General features: G+C 41.4%; 1 protein-coding gene across 4 annotated transcripts in view; it reads left to right on the top strand.

The window, feature by feature from the left end:
- The window catches only part of ARHGAP28 (Rho GTPase activating protein 28), a 201,189-nt gene that overhangs the window by 27,543 nt on the left and 150,740 nt on the right, over positions 1-22,906 (top strand). For 2 of the 4 annotated variants that reach the window (XM_057700452.1, XM_057700453.1), the window contains exon 1: positions 12,119-12,264. The exons of 1 other annotated variant lie outside the window; for it this stretch is intronic. In XM_057700452.1, coding sequence (XP_057556435.1) covers positions 12,143-12,264 — 122 coding nt within the window. In that variant the 5' untranslated portion in view covers positions 12,119-12,142. Of the gene's footprint in view, positions 1-12,097; positions 12,265-22,906 lie in introns of those variants that run through there. One more of the 4 variants, XM_057700451.1, reaches the window with a different exon arrangement.

Raw genomic sequence — 22,906 nt, forward strand, 5'->3', positions numbered from 1 at the left:
TGCCGTCACTGTGGGCGGAGCTCATTGTTCACGCTGTCCACACAGGCAGTGCTCCTGGGGAGCTCTGACATTTCCCCACGCTCCTTAGGATCCCACCTCAGACCTCGATGGCCTGGGGATCTCCTGTGGCCTGGCTCAGCCTGCTGTTTGACTCTCCAGATTGGGCTCTCAACCCTGAGGACCTCTGCCATAAGGTCTTTTTGTCTCAGCTGCAGTGATTCCTCTGAGAGCTTGCCAGTCCGTTCTCTCTGGGGAACATGGGAGATTACTGATCTCCTCCACGCCCTCCACGATAGTTTCTGGGAGGTGTGGGTCGTCTCAGGTTCTCTGCAGGACAGCCTCATCCCAGACTTTCAGGTGGGGATGGCACACAAGCTTTTCCATCCTCCAATACTCAAGCCCATCGCTCATGCTACCCTGCATCCCAGAGATTTAACCCAGGAAGGGGCAGATTGGATAGCCCCTCTTGAGTATAATTGTCTTCTCTCCCTGACATCTCTCCCAAGCCCTAGAGTTTTCAGGGCCCCTCTGTGTGGGAGCAATGCTGCCCTTCTCTTGACATCACAGTCTGCAGCTTTAAAAATCTCCACATTCAGTCTCCAAAACTTTGGTTTTTGAGGTTAATGAGGAGTTTTTAGAATTTAGTGCCAAACTCAAGTGCCAAGCTCTAGTCATGGAAGCCTAATTCTCTTGACTAATATATCTGGAATGTCCTTCAAGAGCTAATCTCGAAAGTCACAGTCTGAACTGTAAAGCTTTAGCCATTTCTCTCTTCCAGCTATAACAACCTCATCAGAATCTACATCTGCAAATGTAAAGTGCAACTACAGGACTGTTATCTTAAAGAGTAGGAGAACTAAAAAGTCATAGGAGAGCAGTGCCAATGGGCCTCAAAAGTAGAGAAGAGGATGCTATATAACTCATGCCCCTAGAGTTGTGTGATGCAGCCCTGTTAGAATAGCATTGAAGACAGGAGTGTAAGGCTAAATTAAACAATAGTTGTAGTAATAAAACTCGCATCGAAGGGAGAGGACAATTCTGATCTCCGTGTGTCATCCACTGGCCTTGAGACCATGTTGCACTTTTGTGTGTTTGTGATTCATCTATGGAGGATCCACACTAAAGCACCTGACACCTCTGGCTGAATAGGAAGAACATCATATTAGGAAATACAAGAAAGAAAACATATGAGTAAATTTCATAGTGTTATTTTACTGTATGTTTAATTTATATTTAGGGAGATAAATTGAGGTGATTTTTCCCTTTAAAACCTACAGCCAAGTGACTCCACCCAGAAATGAGCACAGTCCTCTTCTCCAGGGGGACCTGGAGGAGCAAACCAGCCAAGAAGAGGGAAGTGGCTGGTTTGTCCTATGTCTGCAGAGAACAGATTCAGATAAGAACGGGGAAGCTGCAGGGAAGAAACATCGTAAAAGAAGCAGATTCTAAATGACTGCAGTTACCTGAAGGTAAATTGCTACTAATCACATTACCTTTAGAATTATAATTCTTTCGGATCAGATTTGTCATCTGTAGATAAGAGGAGTTCATCTACTTTAGGAAATATGCTCCTTTCCACCATTAGCAGTTGAAATGAATTCACAACAAAGGGATTCTAACTTTCTGAAGCACTGTGGTTAAGGGTATAATAATTCTTTCTCAAGTATCTAATCATCTTCAGCCTCTTTTCAGTCACTTTGAGAGGATTTTTAAAAAATAGCCAGGCCTCAAGTGACCATTTGTTCCTACATGTGATGGCAACAGGGGTAGATACAATCAAGTCATTAGGTCCAAACTGATGGTCCATTCTTTCTCTGTGGAAATGAACAAAACTGTTACTTGTTTTTAGGGAACAGACTATCATGATTTTTAGAACCCAACTCTTTTTTTCAAATCCTCGAAGCTGTTTGTAAACATAAACTCGTTTATTCCCACCCACCAAGCACCACTCAGAATGAAGGAAATGGAGTGGTGGTGATAATTACAAACACTGCAATCACTGCTATTTACTGAGAGCCCACTCTGATAAAATGTTGTGTATTTGCTCCTTATGTTGGAGGCTTAGAGGTGGTGAATTCCTTGCCCAAGTCCACAATATTTTGTCTAGCAATTAAGAGGCAGCATGGTGCTGTTGCTAAGTTCCTAGACCCTGGTGCCATGTTACCTTGGATGAGTTGACCTCTCTGGGCTCCCATGTCCTCTCTCAAAGTGGAGAGGATGATAATAGTGGTGCTACCACATGGGGTTGTTGTAAGTATTGAGAGTCAAGTGCCCTAGCATGACATGTGGCACGTATTAAATGCCATGTGAATGCTGGCTGTTGTTCTTATTCTGTGGGTGCAAGCAATAGGAGCCCAACTCACACTAGCATAAGCTGCAGAAGAAAAGGCAGTAGTATTTGCTTCAGATGTGCCTAAGAAAAGAGGTTCAAAAGCACCCCAGCATCTTTGCTTCTTGGCTTCAAGATACATCACATATGCTTTGTGGTAGCAAGATGGCTGTTTGCAGCAGCAGGGCTGCACTGTCCTTACAGAGAATGAAAAAATTCTGTTATGAAGATCTGGCAGAGGTCCCAGGGGAGTGAGGAAGGAGGGCTAGGTGTGCCCAATCCAAACCACAAGGCCTGAGGCAGGTTCCTGTATTAAAGCATTTAGGGTGATTTCTCAAAGGAAGGGATCAGGAAGAAATATGAGTAAGTATTGTGTGTATATATCGTCTCATGGCTGGCAGGTGACAGAGCAGAAATCAGAGCTGTATTCTCCCTCCAACACAAGTTTTATTACTACAACTATTTTTTAATTTAGTCTGACCCACCTGTCTTCAAAGCCATTCTAACAGGGCTGTATCCCACATCTTCAGGGGGATACGTTACACAGCATCCTGTTCTCTACTTCTGTGGCCCAATGGACTGCTCTCCTATGATTTTCAAGTTCTCCAACTTTTTTGAGAAAGGCACAGTAAGGTAGCAGCCCTGTAATTTCACCTTATATTTGCAGATGTAGAAAGTGAGGATTGAGTAGACAAGGGCTTCTTATTCATTACGTAGTTATTTAAGCCTACTTTGTACCAGATGCTATACTAAGTCTGCTACCAGCCTTCTGAGAACCCAACCAGAAATGACTGATCTGGAATGCCAGTGCTGTGAGTCAAGACTTCCTCTTCAGAGGCCATGCCAGTATTCTGGCCTACTGATGCCAAGGGAGTCAGTCTTTCTGTGAATTTTTTGAACTGGATGATAATAATAACTAGGTACATCACTGAATAATGTTTCAGCTGATAAACAAACATCAGTTTCTTGCTATCTGCCTATGCCCGCACAGTTTCAAAGGATGGCTCTGTTACAATCATGATCCTTTCTGCAGAAATATTTATAGGCTTTAGAGTATATTGAAATGTCTTTGCTATCTGACTAGCAGTGGTGGATAGTTTATTGAATTCCCTTGGAAGCTCAAATAGGTACTGCTAACAAAGTAGAAGGTAAAATAACAATGTCTTGGAAGCATAGCATAATAAAAGGAACGTATGTTTATTGAATATTATGTATGCAGTGATTCTACAAGTTATCCTTTCTAAATCCTGGCCAACAACGCTGTATGTTAAACATTATCACCTCATTTTACAGATGGGAAAAATCAGATACCAAAGAGATTAAATAAAGGCTCCCAGTCCTATGGCACTAAATGGAAGAAATAGGGTTTACTGGTATGTCTGTCCAGCTTCAAACCCTGCCTTCTCCCCACCAACCTTTAACCCTCTATGATTAACTTACTTTAAAATTATACTTTCAGTTATTCTTCTCCAGATCCATGTGATTCAGTTCAGGTCATGTAAGTCTTAACGAATGATGTAATCTGAGACCTATTTGAGGACTGACACGTCAGTATGGATTTGAACCTTCCTATTCTCGTCACAAAATCACAGGTCCATTTGGTTGTAAACTTCAAGAAATTAGACCACAGTTAAATTTAACCAAACGTTAAAATTGGTTAATTTAACACCAGACCATTTCTTTAACTTGCTTACAGAAGGCAAGGGGGTCCCTGAAAGCCATGTCACCAGACCATTTCTTTAACACCCAGGGGCTGCCAAGTGGAAGGTTAGCATGCAGCCTAAGCCCAGCAATCTGATGCAATATTCTGGATCTCTGTACCCTGAGAAGAATGAAGCAAGGATGGGAAAAACATTGAAATTGGTTAATTTTATAAGAAGCACCGAGGCAACACTGTATTTTGGCAAGATTGTGTTCTCATTCCTGCCCCAAGTCTTGTTCTTCAGCTTGACCTTCATAATCCTGTGATATTCCCATGACCTTTCTAAAACATTCTTCCTTGTTTCAGAATCAGAAATGTTTTTGTGGTTTGCAACCAAAGAACTCTCATAATAAATCTTCCCTCCCCGTTGGTAGCCTTACGTGCCACATCTCTCCCCAAGCATCACATTGTTATGTTCTTTCTTCACCAACTCAGTGAAAACGTAATGTCTTTATTCTGCCACTTCCCAGGTCAGGTGGTTTGTATTGCGCAGGGTGACTGTTAACGAAGCAGATGACTTATCTGTAAGAATGAGCTAATAACACAGAGAGGGGGTTGATAGAGTCCTTTCCTCAGCTTCCCCTCTGAAGCACTTATGTAATTCATTAAGCTAAAGTTCTTCTCAACAGCTGTTTAAAATCCATCTTGGACTTGGTCTTAGGATTCTATTTGGAACTGAGTATCTGGCCATTTATAATTGGCTTTCTTCTTTCCCAGGCTGCAGGGTATACTCTTCTCTAAAGGAGGCTGGGAAGCATAGGAGATGTAAGTCAGAAGAGTTAAGTGAAGACCACGGTGTGCAGAACCCAGGAAGGGCCATCTACAGGCACAAGCAGACCCTGGTTCTACCCTGCTAGGAACCTACAGTGGATTTCCCATGTGAACTCCTCACTCAGCGTTCGGATCCGCCGGCGTCTGGCCCCTGTGCTTAGCTCCACCTCTACCATTCTCTCCTTTACACTTTATTCTCCAGCAAAGCTAAACTAAAGTTGCTTTCCCGTATGTGCCAACTTGTTTCTTTTCTCTCTGCCTTTTTTTCAGTCTATTATGCCTCTCTGGAATTGCCTTTCTTCTCATCCCCTGCAACTATACTCATCTACTCCTGAGCTGGCCGATTGTTATTTGTCTTTTAAGACCCATCTCTAGCATGACCTCCTCTGGGTTCTGTGGTGATCGGCCACTCCAGCCCTGCCTCTACCCCTTGCAGAAATTGTGCTTTCAAACTCTTAATCATGTTTGTATTCTTAGTGCTTAGCATTGTAGGCACTAATGATGATTATAGGTTCTTAGGATGGATGAACGGGTGGATGGATGGATATAGCCTTTGTGTAATCGCAAAACATGGCACTGTAGAAAGCATTCCATAATGCAGATCTTTTTAGATCAAAGCTTCATGGGTGTTCCCTTCCCCCACTCTGCCTGGCTCTATTAGCTGTGATTCATTTCCAATCAATAATGATTCAGTTTATTTGTAGGAGTCACTTAAGTCACTCAGTTAATTCACTTTAAGTGGCTTAGTTATGTCCATCACATAAATAACACAGATCTTGATGTGGCTGCCAGGCTCTCGTGGTGACATAGTCTGCTTAACCTGATTACCAAACTGATCATAGAACCCAGAACAATTACTGAAGAAAAATACGCCCTAATATCTTTTAAAAAATAGATGCTAAGAAAATAATAGGAAAGTCAGAGTAGTCTAAAAATTCTGTGTCCTCTTGAGAGCACTCAGAAAATGAATTTGTATAATTTAATTAGTGCCAATAAGGTTTAAAAAATATTTCAAGGTAGAAAATCAAGATTTTTCAGCTGACTCAGTGATGAAGAATTTACTCATTACTTTCTAAATACTTCTAAAATACTTGCTTCATTAAAGTATTTTCTCTTTACATAAATGAAATTTTGCATTAATTCCCCCTAATTTTATCCAGTCTTTCTAGAGGATTTGGGGAACTAATGAACGTACATAAGGTGGAGTTTTGACAGAATTAACATGTTTCTCTAGGTAGGTAAGAACTGTGCTTTCATTTCCTGCAGGATAGGGCCAGTGACTATGAAACTTCAGACTCTCTTGCTAAGAGGATGGCAGTCTGTGGCTGCAGAGACTCATGCGGCTGCAGCTGTTTTCCTGTTCTGGTCCTAAACCATTATCCTAGCAGATAAGCAGCCAAGGCCACAAGAGACACTTTTCTTTTGTCCATGTTAAGCTTTTGCATAAATGCCCTGTTTTATTGCTTTTCCTGGTAGGATTGAATATATTGGAATATCGACATAGTTCATAATACTTACTGCCCTGTCACTTACACTAGGGGCCCAGACTTTGTGAGGCTTCCCCAGGTAAGCTCCATTATGTGAATTAGGTCTGACTCATCCCTCAGTATAGGTTATGAAACACCTTTGGAATTCTGACGATCAGGTTGTTTAGTCTTAAAGGTAGAACTCAAAGGATGCTTCTAGAAAGGCTGAGGTAGAGGCCAGGTGACAGGGGATAGTGAACAAGAGAGAAGGGAACCCACATCTGCTGAGCATCTATGATATGCTTAGCACCATGACTGGTGTTTTCAAAGTGCTATTTCAACTTACCTTGGGGGAGATCCCCCACTTTTCAAATTAAGAAATAAAACAGGGAAAAATTAACACAAGAGTAAGTAGCAGATTCATAATTCAGACTCAGACTCAACTCTGTCTGATTCTCTTTGGTCTACCACTCTGCCTCCTCTGTTTATTTGGAAAGTGTAGAGTCTTTGTGCACCTGTAGATCACATATGTCACTACCCTCTAATGCCTTATATATGTGATTCCACTGACAAATTTACAAAGCCAAATGAAATACTGAATTGACCTTCAACACATTCTAAAAGCAGTTCGTGAGGTACATATTCATGTATGTAACATGAACTTTGAACTACCTTAGCATTGTGCATTGAAAATACGTGTAATTCCTCTTCATTTATTACATTTTCATTATCATTATTATATGCTAGTGGTATCTATGTGCTAAATAGGTTTATGGAAATTGCCACGAAGAAGCATAAATCCTACCCGTTTCATTATATTATAAAGGAGGAATGGGTTTTGAATCTCAGCAAACCTTTTATGAAAGAAAACTGAAATACTTAAGAGCCTGGATTCTGGGAGCCAGACTCCTTGGGTTTGAACCCCAGCTTTGGCACATCCTAGCCTGGGTGACCTTGAGCAAGTTGCTACAGCCAGTTTCTCCAGCTGTAAAATGAAGATGCCAACAACACTTTTCTCAGAAGGCTGCTATGAGTGTTTCATGACAGGGGCTCTGATACCCAGGACAGAACCAGGCACACGGCAAGTACTCAGTAAATGCGGGCTGTTTTGTTTCTCTTACATGTCAGGAAACAGGTCTGCAGTTCAAGCTTGCTTGGGCCCTGGTGTTCTGTTGCGGCAGAGTTGGTGCTGACACCCAGGTCTGCCTTTCTCAGTCCACTGCTGGGCACTGCATTGACCACTAGAGCAGTACAGTGCAGCAAATGAGAATTTTCTCTCTACTGTTGCCCCGAGTCTAAGTAAACTGAAAATGCTATTTCTGTGCACTAAATGGCCGCTGTCTACCATAAGGGCAATTTATCAACCCAGTTCCCAGATGGAGAATCTTTCCCAGGGTCCCTGGTCACTCCACTGCCGCGTCAGCGGTCACAGTCTTGTGCTGTTGTCCCCTAGTCCAGTGGTTCCCAGCAAGCCAAAAATGTGAGCTGACTCCACCAGGTCCACTATCTGCAATTCTGAAATCCAAAAAGCTCTCAAATCTGGAAGGTTTTTCATAACTCATTTGACTGTAAAACTTGTTCAGACCTGAACTTATTTAGCCACAGAACACCTGAACTGACAGGAGTTTATTTATCGTGTGTACTTATCCCTCATAGTGTGAGTCCTCGCATAGTCGACTGCAGACGTGCTAATGCTTTTGCTCACAGGGTACTGCCCAGATCTCGTGGGGATACTTATAAGTCAGGGTCTTGGCAGGAAAGAGTAGTGTAGTCAGTCTGGGTGAATGAGCAAAGTTTATTAAAAGGACTGTCTATAAAGGTGTGGGTGGGGTGAAGGGCCAACAGGGATGTTGCAGGAGGGCAGAAGGATGGATGACGTGATGAAACAGGAGCTGTTACACCCCTAGCTGTGAAGGGCCAGATAGAGGGAGAGTTAGGGGAATCCAGAGAGAGCAGCATGGGAGAAGGCTGCAGTCAGGAGCTCTGGCCTTGGGTGGAAGGAACCAGCCAGCAGCAAAATAGCAGAGAAGCAGCCTGGGAAGTAAATACCCAACCTGGTTTTCCCCTCTCCCTCTAGGTTTTCTGCTGCCGCCTCTCTTTGATCACACCCTACCTGAAGGCAGAGGCAAGAGAGCTCACAGATGCAGACCATAAAGTGAGCCACCAGCACCAGCACCAAGCAGGGGTGTGAGGGTGGCAAGTGGATCTGAAGGGCAAAGGTGAATATCTTGTACAGCGTATTCTATAATATACATGCTCTCTACCACCTGTATGAAACCTGCACACTCAAGAATGCTTAGTTATCACTTATTAAATCAACAGCATATAGCCACACAAAAAAATATTAATACATACATGTGAAACTTTTTATTTTAGTTTCCAGTGCCATAGAGAATTACTATGAATTGAACCATTTTTGATAATTCCTTGGCTGCCTTGAAAATTGGAACTATTGTGCTTGAGGGCTATCTCATTCACTGATTCACTCATCAATTCATATATTTACTAAAGGATACTCCTTACTGAGTGCCAACCCCCGACGTGGGCTCTGGGATGTAAAGGTAAAAATGTGACACTAGCACTTCCAATAGCTTACAACTTAGGAAAAGACACTGATTTGTTGGAAAATAGTAATACAATCCTGGGTTAGCAAGGTTTCATCTCAAACCTACCTTGCTGCTGTGGGCTCCATTTCGAGAAGATTTCATGGCCACACCTGGGCTTGGTGGGAAACACCACTCTGCCCTGTTAGCTCTGAGTGATGAGGGCGCAGGAGCCGGCGTGAGCTCAGCGCATACACGGTTTTGGCTGACTCTGCTTTCACTGCAGGCAGGGTGGGGTGGTTCCCACCACAGGAGCAAGAGCAGTTTCCTAGGGAGGTTAGGAGGAGGGGTTCCTTTGAGCTTGGAACCTGAGAAGACTTCATAGGAGCAGGTAGGGGGTTCTGAGGACAGGAAGGGACAGGGAAGAGCAAAGGCAAAGTAAGAATGCGGGACAGGCTGGTGTAAGTGGGCCACAGGGACTTGGGAGTGAAAAGTAATAGGCGACCAAAATAGATTACTGAGAACCTATTCCAAGGAGCTTGGACTTAATTTTGTAGCAAGTGGATTACAACTGGGGGTTTTTGAAAAGGGGAGGTCCTGTGTTTTAGGGAAATCACTCTCCCAGCACTTTGAATGCAGGGGAGGGTTGAAGAGGAAGGTGACTGAAGGTAACCTGTGTTGAGGGAAGCTCACTGTCACCCAGGAAAGAGACAGTGCCGCGAGAACAAGGACAGTTGCGGTGGGAATACAATAGAAAGAATGAGAAAGAAATGACAGATGTGATCATTGTTTGGAGGGAGGAGCCAAAGTGACTCCAGGGTGTCTAAAATATGAATATTCAAGAGAAAGCGGAGAGCCCCTGAAGCTGGTGTGAGGGAACACTCTGTGATGTTGGACATGAGTTACAGACAAAATATTTTTAAGGAAATACCCTGCAGGTATTTAAAGTTGTGAGTCTGTAGTTCAGAAATAAACAAACAGAAAATGCCAAGGAGAGATTCCATGCCCAGAAAAGGTTCCATTACTATAATTCCTTATGGTAATTCCAAAATTCAAAAAGCTGTAAAATTACATATTTTTAAAAGTTTAGTGTCAAAATTTATTTGGTGACAAACCTGACCTTGATAAATGTAAGGCTATTCACAAACTTTATTTATCCTACTTAGGGTCCATTTGTTTGCTGAAGAAATAATGTATTTGAATAGAGGGTGCTGTCCCAAATTGCACCGGACAGAAGGTGTTCTGTATTAAATGGTGCATGCACCAGATTACCTTTCAAAAGTAAAAAGTACTTATAAATTCTAAAACATGTCCCATTCCGAGGTTTCAGATGAGGCATTGTGGACGTGTATCAATACTTATAGTATTTATTTCATATTTTAAGAAAGTATTCTCTTAGTCGGTAAACAGAGGCCTCTTTGTAACTGAAATTTTTGGAGAATGAAGCATTCTTGGTGCCTGATCCTTACACTGATGCTTCCGAAGCTTCTTTGTTCAGAAAACGGAGATAATAACACTACCTACCCAACTGTGCTGTTTAAGGAGCTACTGTACAAGATCCAACACAGGGCGACTAAGTATTTCAGTAAATGCTAGTCATTATTATCCCACCCTTTTAATCAACAGAACGTTTTCTAAAAAGCATTTTGGATGATGCTGATGATTATTTTTTCTTTCCCAATCTCTGAAAGTGCAGTGAAAACAAATGTCTCCCTTCTTGATGAATGTGAAGGAAGCAGCAGAGGGAATCAACCTTTCTTGAGAACTGGCAGGCACTTGGTGCTTTTTTTTTTTTTTTAATTGGCTGTGTTGGGTCTTTTTTTGCTGTGCTCGGGCTTTCTTTAGTTGTGGTGAGTGGCAGCTCCTCTTCATTGTGGTGCATGGGCTCCTCATTGCCGTGGCTTCTCTTGTTGTGGAGCATGGGCTCTAGGCGTGTGGGCTTCAGTAGTTGCAGCACATGGGCTCAATAGTTGTGGCTCACAGGCTCTAAAGCGCAGGCTCAATAGTTGTGGCGCACGGGCTTAGTTGCTCTGTGGCATGTGGGATCTTCCTGGAGCAGGGATCCAACCCGTGTCCCCTGCATTGACAGGCGTATTCTTAACCACTGCGCCACCTAGGAAGCTTGCACTTGGTGCTTTTGACCCCATGAGAAGAATATTCTTCTCCCTGTTTCACAGACACAGAAACAGATTCCGAGACATTAGGTAGCAGGATCCAGGTCACCTCTCAGTAAGGGGTAAACTCAGTACTCTCTGCAGTCCTCCTGCTCCCAGGGAAGGGTAAGAGACAGCAAATAGAATGCCTTGTCAGGGTGGGCCTCTCTGTAGCCTTCTACTGCTTCTCTTTTTCATTGGTTAAAAGAATGTTCTTTCCATATGTGCTTTTAGTCTGATAGAGGTAAAGATGTACTTCAGACCCCAAATTTCTGACTGTGCCCCCTTTTATCCCCCTCCCTGCCAGACCCCAGACCCTCCCTCAATAAAGAGCTATGGGAATAACAGGCTCTCTTCCCAGAATGATCAAAGTCTAATTTTCAGAGAAGCTGAAAGCAGTATCTGTGACTTTGATCGGGATGGGGAGGAGGAAAGGGATGTGGGAGTGAGGTTAGAGTCTGGTGTGTGGCACCAAGGGTGAGGGAGGGGAGTCTGCTTGTCGCAAGAGGGCATTATCTGCCTGAAAGGAAATCAGGTTTACTGTAACTGGACTAAGTGAACAGCAAAGTAATCCGCTTCTTCAGTTTTAGATGTGGATGCTTTAACTGAGAGAGTCATGTTTTCTTCCTCTCCTCCCCAGCCCGCGCACATTAGAGCCGGCCCCTCTGCTACTCAGCCGGGGTTCCCCAGGCGCGGTTTCTTTCTCTGGCTTCGAGCTGCCAAGCAGGAAATGTTCCTAGCCATGGGATAAGCCTCCCGTTTGAGGGAGCGGGGGGGGGGGGGGGGGGGGGGGGGTGAGAAAAGGAAAAGGAAAAGAAAGCAAGAAAAACTTTACTACAGCAGCCAGCGCAAGCCCCTAAGGATCGCGGCGGGTTTCCAGTTTTCTAGAAACAGGATCCACCATTCCCAACCCGCTGCACCCCGACTCCCCGCCTCGCCCTCCCCGCCCCCACTCCCACCCCGGTGGGGCCGCTGGGCGTGTGTTTGAATCCGTGCTAATCGGCTGCCGGGCGGGCGGGGCGGCGTGCGAGCGCCCCTGACAGCCCAGCGGCGGGAGGAGCTCCTGCCCTGGGAGCCGGACAGGCCGCGCCTCCCCGCCGGTGACCGGTCCGGTGCGCTGGCCCATGCTGGTCCCCGCCTTTGTTCTCGGGCCGGAGCGGAGACATGCGCGGCTGACGATGGAAGTAGAAGACTCGGGCGGCGTGGTGCTGACCGCCTACCACTCGTACGCGCGCCCCCAGCCGCCCAGCTCCGAGCCGCGCTGCGCGCCCCGGGCCGCCGCCAGCCACCCGGGCAGCAGGTACCCCACCGCGCGGAAGGGGCAGAGGTCTCTTGGGCTGGGGGGGTTCGTATGCAGCTGGGTTTTCCGCCAGAGCATAGGACCTCCATCGCTTGATTGTTGTTTCAAGTTTTGGTGGACTGGATGCGTGAGCCTCCCGTTCTTTGTATTGTCCTTGATGGGAAGTCTCCGCAGTGGCTAAAGACGTTGACTAGGAGAGGTTAGCAGCGGAGTTGCGCTTTTGGTACAACTTGCTGATAACAGGCATATACCTCATGTCAGCTAAATTCGCCTATTGAACTATTGGAGAATTTAAAAAATTTTAAATGAAACTGTAGCAGAAAATGGGGAAAAAAAAGTAAAATATATGATCTTAGATTCTCAGACACTATTGAGTACTTATTTAGTAACTGCATTTCACATGAGCTAAAACACAGATGGAGAGAGTTTCCAAAAAGGAAATCTCAGGCTGTTAAAAACAATTTTATTTCTAGATTTTTAAAAAACCTTTCAATTGTGTAAATACATTGGTGTCACTATTGTATTATTGCTAATTTTGACTTTGTCTATAAATGCAATTATAATTTTCCTTTGAATCAAAAGAGGTCTGAAAGTTTCTCATGTGCATTTTAGATTTAATAAATCAGGGATCTATGTTAATTACTCGATCAGTGTTCATCTATTTGATGCAAGATCAAGGCCAATGAGACTTCTGTTAACTAAATGAAAATGTTAGACCCTTAGGAAGTTTCCTTCTGTGGACAAAATATTACACTAAGTGAGATGGTTTGATATCTGACACATATTTAGGGGACGTATTATTTGTTTAAATGTGACTGCCTGTCATGCATCCATTGATGAATGGTTTTCTTTACAAGTGGGAGGTTTAAGTGGTGTGCTTTTTTGCATGTTTATTTTCAGTAATTTTTTTCTCCCACTTTTATATTTAGCTATGTGATAAGGATTACTTGTTTCCTAATTTAATTGACTTGCAAGGCTTTCAACAGATTGTGACTTTATTTCAAGAAATATCCTCTTGGCTAGCATCCATGAGAAGAGCAAACTGTATTGGCATGAGATCTGTGTTGGGCTTGGCTAACAAAGAAAATATTGTTTCTTCCAAAAAGAACAGGTTGAGTGAAATCTAATTTTTATATAAAGACAATGAGAAAATAACATTTTTCTTCCAGTTTTAAGAGCTGTGCACATTCTTTTAAAGGCTGCTTCAAGGTACAAACTTGCATTTGTCTTTAGAGTGTTTTCTAAACGTGATCCTTGACTATAATTACTCCGATTATGAGTAACTAAATAGATATACGTGATTTGGTGAGAAGTGGGGGCCAGGTTTGTGCATTTTCAGATGGTCCTGGTGTAGCTGTCCTGTCTGTAGCTCCCTGCAGCTATCTGGGAGAAAGAGCCAGATTGTGCCATTTGGGCAATCCGAAATTACATCCCTTTCCAAAGCAACCTGGAGAAGTTCCATTAACTCAGCATGTGGTCTTGAGGAGTAATAATATATGAGAGCGAAAGAGCTGCCTATCGTAGCTAGTGTTTTACCGTACAGTTGCCAATTAGATTTCTGTTGCTCCAAGTTTGCGCTTTTGGTGACTGCCCTGTACCCTCTGTATGGGAACCTTTGTGCCACTCACCCTCTGATGCAGGGGATAGAGGACCCCCACCCCCTGCAGCTAAATGGTGGGAGAATAGCTTAATTCCTTGGTTCTCAGTAACAGCAATCAAAAAGAGGTTCCTGTATTTACAGGGAGCCAGAGGACACCATCAATCATGGGTCTGATAACAGAAATAATCAGGCCTGAGTTATTAACCTTTGACTCACTAACTACTGATCAATACTCCCTTTCAAGCCAAGGAGCAAGATCGTATTGTTCCACTTATGAAGAGAGCACTCTCTCTTTCAAGAATACCCTTTCCTTTAAATTGCTTACATATGTGTAACATATTTGTGGAGTTGTGACCAGTATGGCACTAGGAAATACGGCCTATTGTATCTGACTTTCTAAGTATCATCCTTCTTTATCTCTGGGTAGCATAGTTTCATTTCAGAGCAAGCCATCTCCTTATTTTCCAAGCCTGTACTTCATCTAACTTTATGTGCTTTTGATTTTTTTTTTTTTTGCTTATTTTTTCCACTAAAATTTAGTCTCTCTCTATCTCTCTTTACTATTCTCTTTTCTTCATTGTATCCCAACTGCCCAGAGCAGTGTCTGGCCACTGCATTAACTCAATAAATTAATGAATTCCTAACAAATGGCCAAGACAAAATGGAAAGATTTTTAACAGCATAAGTCAACCTGTTTGCACTTATTATGTGCCAGAAACAGAACGGGCATTAGTGTTACAAAGATGAATGAAATGAAGAGCCTGCCTTGAGAATGTAGCCCTTGACATTTTAGACCAATAGGATTTTTAGAAAAAAGCTTGAAATAAGTGGCAACATTTCAAAATCACGAGGCTTCAGATATGAATCTGGACTTCAGCTTCCCATTAAAAAAAAAAAACCAAAACCCAAAGGGTCCAGCAACTCAGGCGTCCATGGGCTGAAGCTGAGTAATGGCTACCTCATTACATATCCCTCTCTCTTACTCTTCAACACTGAAGCTAGTGTCCATTGTAATTTCTTTTGGGGCCTGCCCATTTTATTTTATTAAAGTGAGTAGCCAGTATAAAGTGTACTTGCCAGTTACTCAGGCGTGGGGTCAGACTGCCAGACTCTGTTCATCACCTACACCATTTCCTACCATGTGACCTTGGGCAGCCTGCTTCAGCTGCTTAGACTAATGTCTGACACCAAGGAAGCATCTGATACTTGTTAGCTGTATTACTCCTGTTATCACTTTTAATCACAGTTTTTGATGTGAAGAGGAGTAGAGCATTTTTGGTACCTATCCCCCAAACGTATTCATGCAGGAAAGAGACTCAAGAGTACTAGGCATTTGTTGGGAGGAGGGAAAGCATTTCCTTATTTCACAAACATTCTGTATTTACATTCTGTTGTAAGGATAAAAGAGAAGGAAGGATTATAAATTCTCAGTTCTGTTAAAACAAATGGTTGGAATTGTCTTTAGAATCATGTGATTTTTTAGAGAAGCTAAGCTCCTAGACTCTTACCCAGAATCGAGAGTGAAGATGGTAACATGTTCAAAATGATTTCACTTACAAAATGAAAAGTAACCGAAGATAAAGCTAGGTATTTTGTTTTTCAAAGCTTTCCTAAGTTATATACAAATCACATATACAACATTTTTTGGTGAAGGTATGGTGTAAAATGGCCATGAACATTTCTGATGTTTATCTCAATATACCATAAACATCCTGAAAGAGGACAAAAATAGACAGGGAAGGGAGCCAACTGTTCCTCAAAAACAAATGTAGACGCTCACCAAGGTTATCCTAGGAATTCTAATTCTACAGCAATGTTAAAACTTTTGTCAGGGGCATACTGTTTCCTAATAGCATAACTATTCATTATAATGGAAATGATTTGATTAAAATGGAATTAGTGATGAATAGAAAGTAAATGTTTTATTTGTGGAAAAGACTGTTAGCAACTTTTAGTGACATATTTATTGGGTACATTCCTGGATCAAAATGAATTGATTAAAAAGACATTTATTCCAAGGTGTCAACTCTTGTTCAGTTAAGCGTTAATGCAGATCTGTGTGAGCTTTCAACATATACACAGGTACACCACTTTCTGGGGCATAGTAGGTATACTTTTCTAGAGCATTCAGAAAGAGTAATGGAAATAGGATTATTAGGAGAGAATAAGGTATTTATAGGTCATTCTTTATGTGATAGTTGAAACTAGAGTTGGTGTCTCTGGTTTCTTTTTACAGTGGTGTCCCTGCTGATTGTCGGTGGCTCCATATGTAGAGCTGTTGGAAAACATCTGGCACGTTTCCTTTGATCATGTCATTTGGCTAAACATTTGGCCTGTTGCTCTGTCCATTTTTAACTTGCTCATTTCTCCCTGATCATTAATCCTTAATGTATCTGAAAAAATTCAGGGTTGTAGAATCATTTTCATGTGAATGAAGATGAAACTTTCCCTTAACTTTTTATTTTTATATAATTTTAGACTTACAGAAAATTTGTAGAAATGGTGCAGAAAGTTCCCATGTAACCTTCTTCAGCTTCCCTTAAGATTAACATCTTGCAGAACTGTGTTCCATTGTCAAAACCAAAAAAAATAACACTGCTAATTACTAACTATAGGCTTTATTCTGATTTCACTAGTTTTTCCACTAGAATTGGAACTTTTCTGTTGTAGAATTGAGTCTGGGATCCTACATTGAATTTAGTCCTGACTCCTAAACCTCCTCCAATCCATGACAGTGTGTTGTCTTTTGTGACCTTGGCACTTTTGGAGTACCAGTTGGTTGTCTTATAGGAAGTCCCTCAGTTTGGATTGATCTTATGTCTTCTTATGATTGGGTTGAAGTGATGCCTTTGGGGTGAGAATTCCACAAAATGATGTCAGGCCTTTCTCTGCATGTTGGGGGGCTCATGACATTGCTGTCTTGTTAATGGTGGTGTCAGCGCTGACCACCTGGTCAAGGTGTTGTCTGCCATGTTCCCTATGTAACTGATAAATATCTTGGGAGGGGTGTTTTTTGACTGTGCTGACATCCTGTTTTTCCTCAAACGTTCCTCTGATTTTCGTGTCCATCTATGGATCTTGCCAGTAACGTTCATTACAGTGATGTTCTCGTAGCGATTTTCTATTTTTCTCATTCCTTCTACGTTTCACTTATTTTACATAATATAAAATCCACATTCAGTATTCTAATTTTATTATTTGTGCCTTTTTTGCCTTTAAAAAGTCAACCAAAAATAATTTAACCTGCTGTTTTTCTCACAGTTTTGCCACAAAATACAATAAAATGGTTTGTTTTATCTGGTCTGCGTTCATGGAACCTATAAAGATAAATTCGCTAATTTTCAAAATCCATGATTTTTCGGAAGCAAAATTTTATTATAGGCTTAATAGAAAAATAATCAGAAAGTTGCCAAATTGAACGCTGTGTTCAGAGAGGGTGGTTATTAGGTCCCATTTTGCCTGGCGCTTGTTACCAAGGTGTTTTCGTAGCACTATGCTCGCATCTGATGGGAAACATTTTTCCCCTTACAGTGTTCCTGAGGTGTTACTTGAACATTTGTAAATGTATCATAACTAAAGCAAACATTCTAATTTGCATCTAATCAAAATTTCTTCTCATTTCATCCTTAAACCAAATTATTTCACTTTTGAAGTCATATCCATTCTCCGCTTTCTCAATCTGTGGTCTCTAGATAAGTGTTCCAACAAAGAAGTCAAGTGTTATATAGAAAAGGAAAGGAAGGGAATAAAATGTTTCTCAGAAGAAAATTTTGGAAATAAAGTTTACCCATTTAAACAATAGACTTATTTTGTTTTTAAGCCTCTTTGGATGAATGTATTAAGTCAAATCTGTCTTTAGATAATCAGAAAAGAACCTTTTCTAAATGACTATCATCATTAAGACACTAAGAATTACAGTGCTGTAGTCAGACAGTGATTGAGATGTGGATGTTTGCTTGTTTTAAAAGTGAATGTTGGTGTGATGTTTTATTGCTTATATAATTTAAATATTATTTATTGTTGTCATCGTTGTTTTCCTTATTTTCAGGCAGACCTTAAAGCCTTTAGCAGTACTTTTGTTCTTTCTAATATTGCTATTTTTAACATGCTTTGTAATTTACTTTTGATTAGATAATCAAGCTTTTTGGAACTGTGTTAAGAAAATGCTGTTCAAAGGACTAAAATGTAGACTCTAACAAAAGATTTTGATAGCATTTATCCCAGTTTCTTGGAGAATTTTTTGGTTTGCTTGTTTGCTTTCAGTTTCTTGCTATGTTCTGGTTACTTGAGTTGGTGAGTTTTGTATAATGTGTTGTTCTTTGTAAGGTGGAATTTCATGTATCCATTTCTTTGTGATTATTAGAGGATGTGCATCAAAATATTAATGTTGTGTCCAAAAGTGCCTAAAGTGGGAACTAAAGAAAATAGTAGATTGCTTTACTATATATCATCTCCCCAAATAACTGGTGTATGACACATTCTTTGAGTATCAAATGTGTTGCATCAGTCTTCAATAAATGAATGTTATAGGTAAAACTATCCATTTGACAGGCATTAAGTGCCAAGTAATTCCAAATGTGGGACGACATATGCTAATATCAGGTTGAGAACCAGCTGTGGTGTCTCATGTTACTCTTAAGAACTAATTAAACCTATGCATTCCATTTCTGATCCCTTTGATGAATAGATGATGACTGTACACAAACACACAATACCCAGCACAGGAAGAAGGAGAAACTGGAAACCAAAGACAGAGTAGTAGGTAGTAGTTTTTAAACTGTCGAACACTTGAGATTTATTTGTACTATTTTAGTAATTCTAAGTTGTGGTGCTGATTATCGTTTACATTTAAGAGATAAATCTTTATTCCTATGTTAAATTCTGTGGTCAGCCACAAAATTTGCGTTTGTGCATCTGTAATGTATAGGGAAAAGAATTCCTGTGGCGTTTCCTGTTCAGTATTTATTTATGAACGTCACTTTAGAAAACACTGGACAATACATTTGTCTTTACACAAAGGCCCATCAATGGATTTATGTTTTTATAAAACTGTAGAGAAGCCTGACAGGTGTTCAGAAAAAATGTTGAAATACAAAAATGACGTTATAACTAATAATACATTTGATCTCTTTCTGCCCCACTTTTCCCTACCTTCATTACCATACTGAAAAATTCACATAGCAGCCAAAGTTAACAAGTCAGTGGTTGGGCCTAAACCCATATTTGACCGGCAGGGGCTGTAAAGCAAAACAAAAGAGAATAAATGTAGTTAACAAAGAAAGGACTAAACTTCCTTTCTGAAGACTTCTTTGACAATAGTAGCCACAAAGGTTTTCACCTATTATGACAAGACTGATCATTTGGTAATTCATCAAGTACTGTCCTGTGGTGTCAATTCTTTAAAAAAAAAAAAAAAAAGGCTTGGTTTTATTGATAGCTTACTGAGCTTGGCATGCATTATCTTATTTAATCCTTATCACAGTCCAGTGACGTAGGAAGAAACTGAGGCACAGAGAAGTAGCCCAAGATCGCAGAACAAGGTAATGACAGTCCTTCCAAAACTGGTGCTTTTAACTCATTATTTAAATCTCAAAACATTATTTAGGATGTTATGGATTTAGTGTTTCTTCTGCCGCAATTTGGCCCTAGGTTTATTGAGGGCAGGGACAGTATTAACACATCCCTGCTTGGTAGTCAGCAATGCTAACTTTCACATAGTAGATACTATACTCAGTTTTGATTTAGTTTTTTCTTTTGCAGTTGTGTCTATTCCGTTTTAATGGAATAAGCATGGAGTGATTTAAATATGAATGGACATAAATAGTTTGAGAAATTTTATTGCCACTTGAAGGAAGTAAAATAATAGGATTTTTTAAAATTTGAAAGCTATATTCTTGCCCTTCTTGCAGTCTTACTTTTTTTTTTCTTTAAGAACTTTTATTGAGATACAATTGACATACTCTTGCAGTCTTATTTAGGTAACAATATTTTAAAATAGATACAATGTGCTTTAGAAAAAATGTTAGACATACTAAAATGACATTATAACTAATAATATATTAGTCAGAAGTCATTCAACTTGACCAAGAAAGTGGGATGCAAGCAGTGAGTCTTCCTAGGGCTCCTTTTTAGGCAGAAGGAGGGGAGGACAATTTTTAATCCTCTAACCCTTAGGTTCATGTTCTAAGAATTTTTCATTTTTGCTTTATTAATTGTTTTCTTTAATTACTAAGATAGATGTCTATGGTTAAAAGTGAGTTTTTCATTTTGTTCCTTCCATGTGGTTTATAACATAGCAGTGCTTAATGCAGGTTGAGAAGCAATGCTCCATGAGAATTAATGGGGTTTTCTTTTTTTCTCTCCTAACATTCAATCAGGTTTTCACCTGATCTTGATTTTGAAGCCAACCAAGGGACAAGCAGGTCCTGGACCATGCCTTTGTGAAGACCAGTTCTGTCCTAAAGGTTGCTCGGAAACTTAGGATAAGTTAAGATAGGTTGTGTGGTCCAGTTCGGACCCCAGGCCACCCGGGGTCTCCCGTCGGCGAGCACAGTCCTCATCCCTCAGTGACCTTGGATCCGTGGATAATGCTAAACCTAAATTGGGCTTCAAGGATCTCTGTTTAGAAACCAACCCAGGGCCCACTGTAGTCTGGACTTGAATCTTCTGGAGAGGTCAGAATCAGGGTGGCCTCCAGGCACTTGTGTTCATTTTCCGAGGTATTCATTTTGATAAACTTTGTTTTTTAGAACATCATAACTACAGAGACTGGATGGTCATTTTAGTTATACATAAACAATGTGGTCTGGGCTTCTCTGCCAACTGCCATGTCTTTAGAAGTCTTCTCTAACTATTTTTAATGAGCTGACTTGTTCAGAGTGTATTACTAATAGGAACTAAATAGGCATCATGAAAGATTAGTAATGAGTGAGAACTAATTTCTGTGGTACAGCTGGGAAGCAAAGTATGGAAAAGTATCTTGCCCAAAGCCTCATAAAGAATAACCAACGTGTTGAGCCAGGCTCTGAATATGTCCTGCTGAACCCTGGTCACCTGCTCAGGCCCTCAGCATGGACTGCTGTGTTCTGGGAGCAGTCAGGCCACCAGCAGGGAAAACATGGAGGAGGGGAAAACTGGCTCCCTGGTGGGAGAACATTAAAGGTCCAGAACTGGAGAAAAGGTGGTGACCGTTATGAGAATGACATTTCCTCAGCTTCCTTTCAAACACTGTTACAACACCCCTTGCACGTTAGCTCACCAAACATAACTTGGAGAGTCTCAAAAACATACTTGCTGCGACTTTTCATTGGCATCTTGAAGAAAAACATTTGCTGACCTCAATAGAGTAAGCAATTAAATGGGAAAAGAGCTGACTGTAAGTTTCCGCAGATTCTGTTTTGAAAAAAACAGAGGATGCCTGGCCCCTGTGATTTTTAACATACCACAACTTAACGTCTCTCCTCCTCATTTACAAAGCTCAGTGATTACAAGGTCGGCTTGGCAACTTGTTTTTGTAAAATCAAAATTGTGCTTAGTTGCAGAATGCTCCACTCCAGAGGACTCCCACCTCTTGAGTTGCTGGAAGCATGTAATTGGGAAAAGCAGGCCACGCTCTGCTTGTTTAAAGCTGTGTCATCCTTTGTGGAGCAGTGAGTCAACACCAGCTAAAACAACATGAGTCATTGCTTAGAAGAAGCCCAAGTGAAGCTGATTTCAATTATACCAATCCTAAGCAAACATGATACTTCTCTTATCCAGACTCTAAGAAAGTTCTTATTGTGGGAGTTAAAAAAATTAGCACCAATTCTCTTTGGAGTTCATGGAAGTACTTTGCTACTCAGAGGACTTTTTAATGGGTCTTAAGAAGGAACTGTCTTCAGTTAATCAAATTTTACACTGATTTATTCTCTCTTCTGTCTCTTCCACTCCCCACCTCCACCCTGCTCATACCCAATTCATATCATTACTATTTTAATCTGGTTTCAGAGCTATTGGATTAAAATCCATAAAATCAAAACTCTGATCTTGTAACTGCTTGCTGCTTCTGTTCCGGGATGCCTTGGTGTCTTTACTTTCTGGAGTATAACAGATGGCTTTAAGGTACACCATGACTGGGGCTGGGGGGAGGGGGTTAGAGTAGTAATTTGGAAGCTTAATGCCCTTGTCCAAGTAAAGATGGTGAGAGCCTAGACTAGGGTCATTCAGATGTGGATGGAAGGGAATGATGGAGTCTATGGAGACAACATGCAATGAAGTTGGTATGATTTGGTGATTAAATGCATACTGGGGACCAGGAAAAAAACTTGAGTTTTTGTGTGGGAGTGTTATTAACTGAAATTGAGAATTCTCGTGGATGAGCAGATTGTGGATGGGAGAAGTTTAGCCTGTGAAATTGTGAGCTCAGTGTGTATACCCAACTGATAGTTGGCTGTACAAGTTGGAATCTAGGGAAAGAGACCAAAACTTCTCACCTCTGTGTTCATGGAGCCTCCAGCATTCAAGAGACAGTGAAAACTGGGACTGCATGAGATCTGGCAGAAGAGAATAGCCTCTGTAGAGACAGCAGTGGAGCAAAGAGGGAAACCCGAGGAGCAGTGCCAGTTAGGGAAAGGCAGAGCTTTGGGAGCCTCTGATGGAGACCAGGACAGGGCACTCTGCAAGCCAAGGCACTAGGTTCAGAATGAGTGCACAACCGTATCAAGGTAGCCAAGTGACCAATAGGGTCAAGACTAAAAATCATCCCCTGGATGTGTATTGTGGCTGACAGTGAAGATCTTTGCTAGCATGGGTTTAATGGAAGAGAGTTGGAAGCCTGTTTGCTGCAGGTTGAAGAGTGAGTGTGAGGTAAGGAAGTAGAGGCAGCAAGTGGAGCCTGTTGTAAAAGCTTAGCTTATGGGAAGGTGAAGAGACTGAAGGGGGAAGCTTTTAAAACTTAGCAAAATAGAGCTGAAAATTGGCTAAAAGTCAAGAAAGAAACCTAGCATTCCTAACATGCAAGACTTAAACATATTTAGTCTCCTACTCATAATCCCGTGATAAGAT

The sequence above is a fragment of the Hippopotamus amphibius genome, chromosome 11 (genome assembly GCF_030028045.1).
Source record: "Hippopotamus amphibius kiboko isolate mHipAmp2 chromosome 11, mHipAmp2.hap2, whole genome shotgun sequence".
Lineage (NCBI taxonomy): Eukaryota > Metazoa > Chordata > Mammalia > Artiodactyla > Hippopotamidae > Hippopotamus > Hippopotamus amphibius.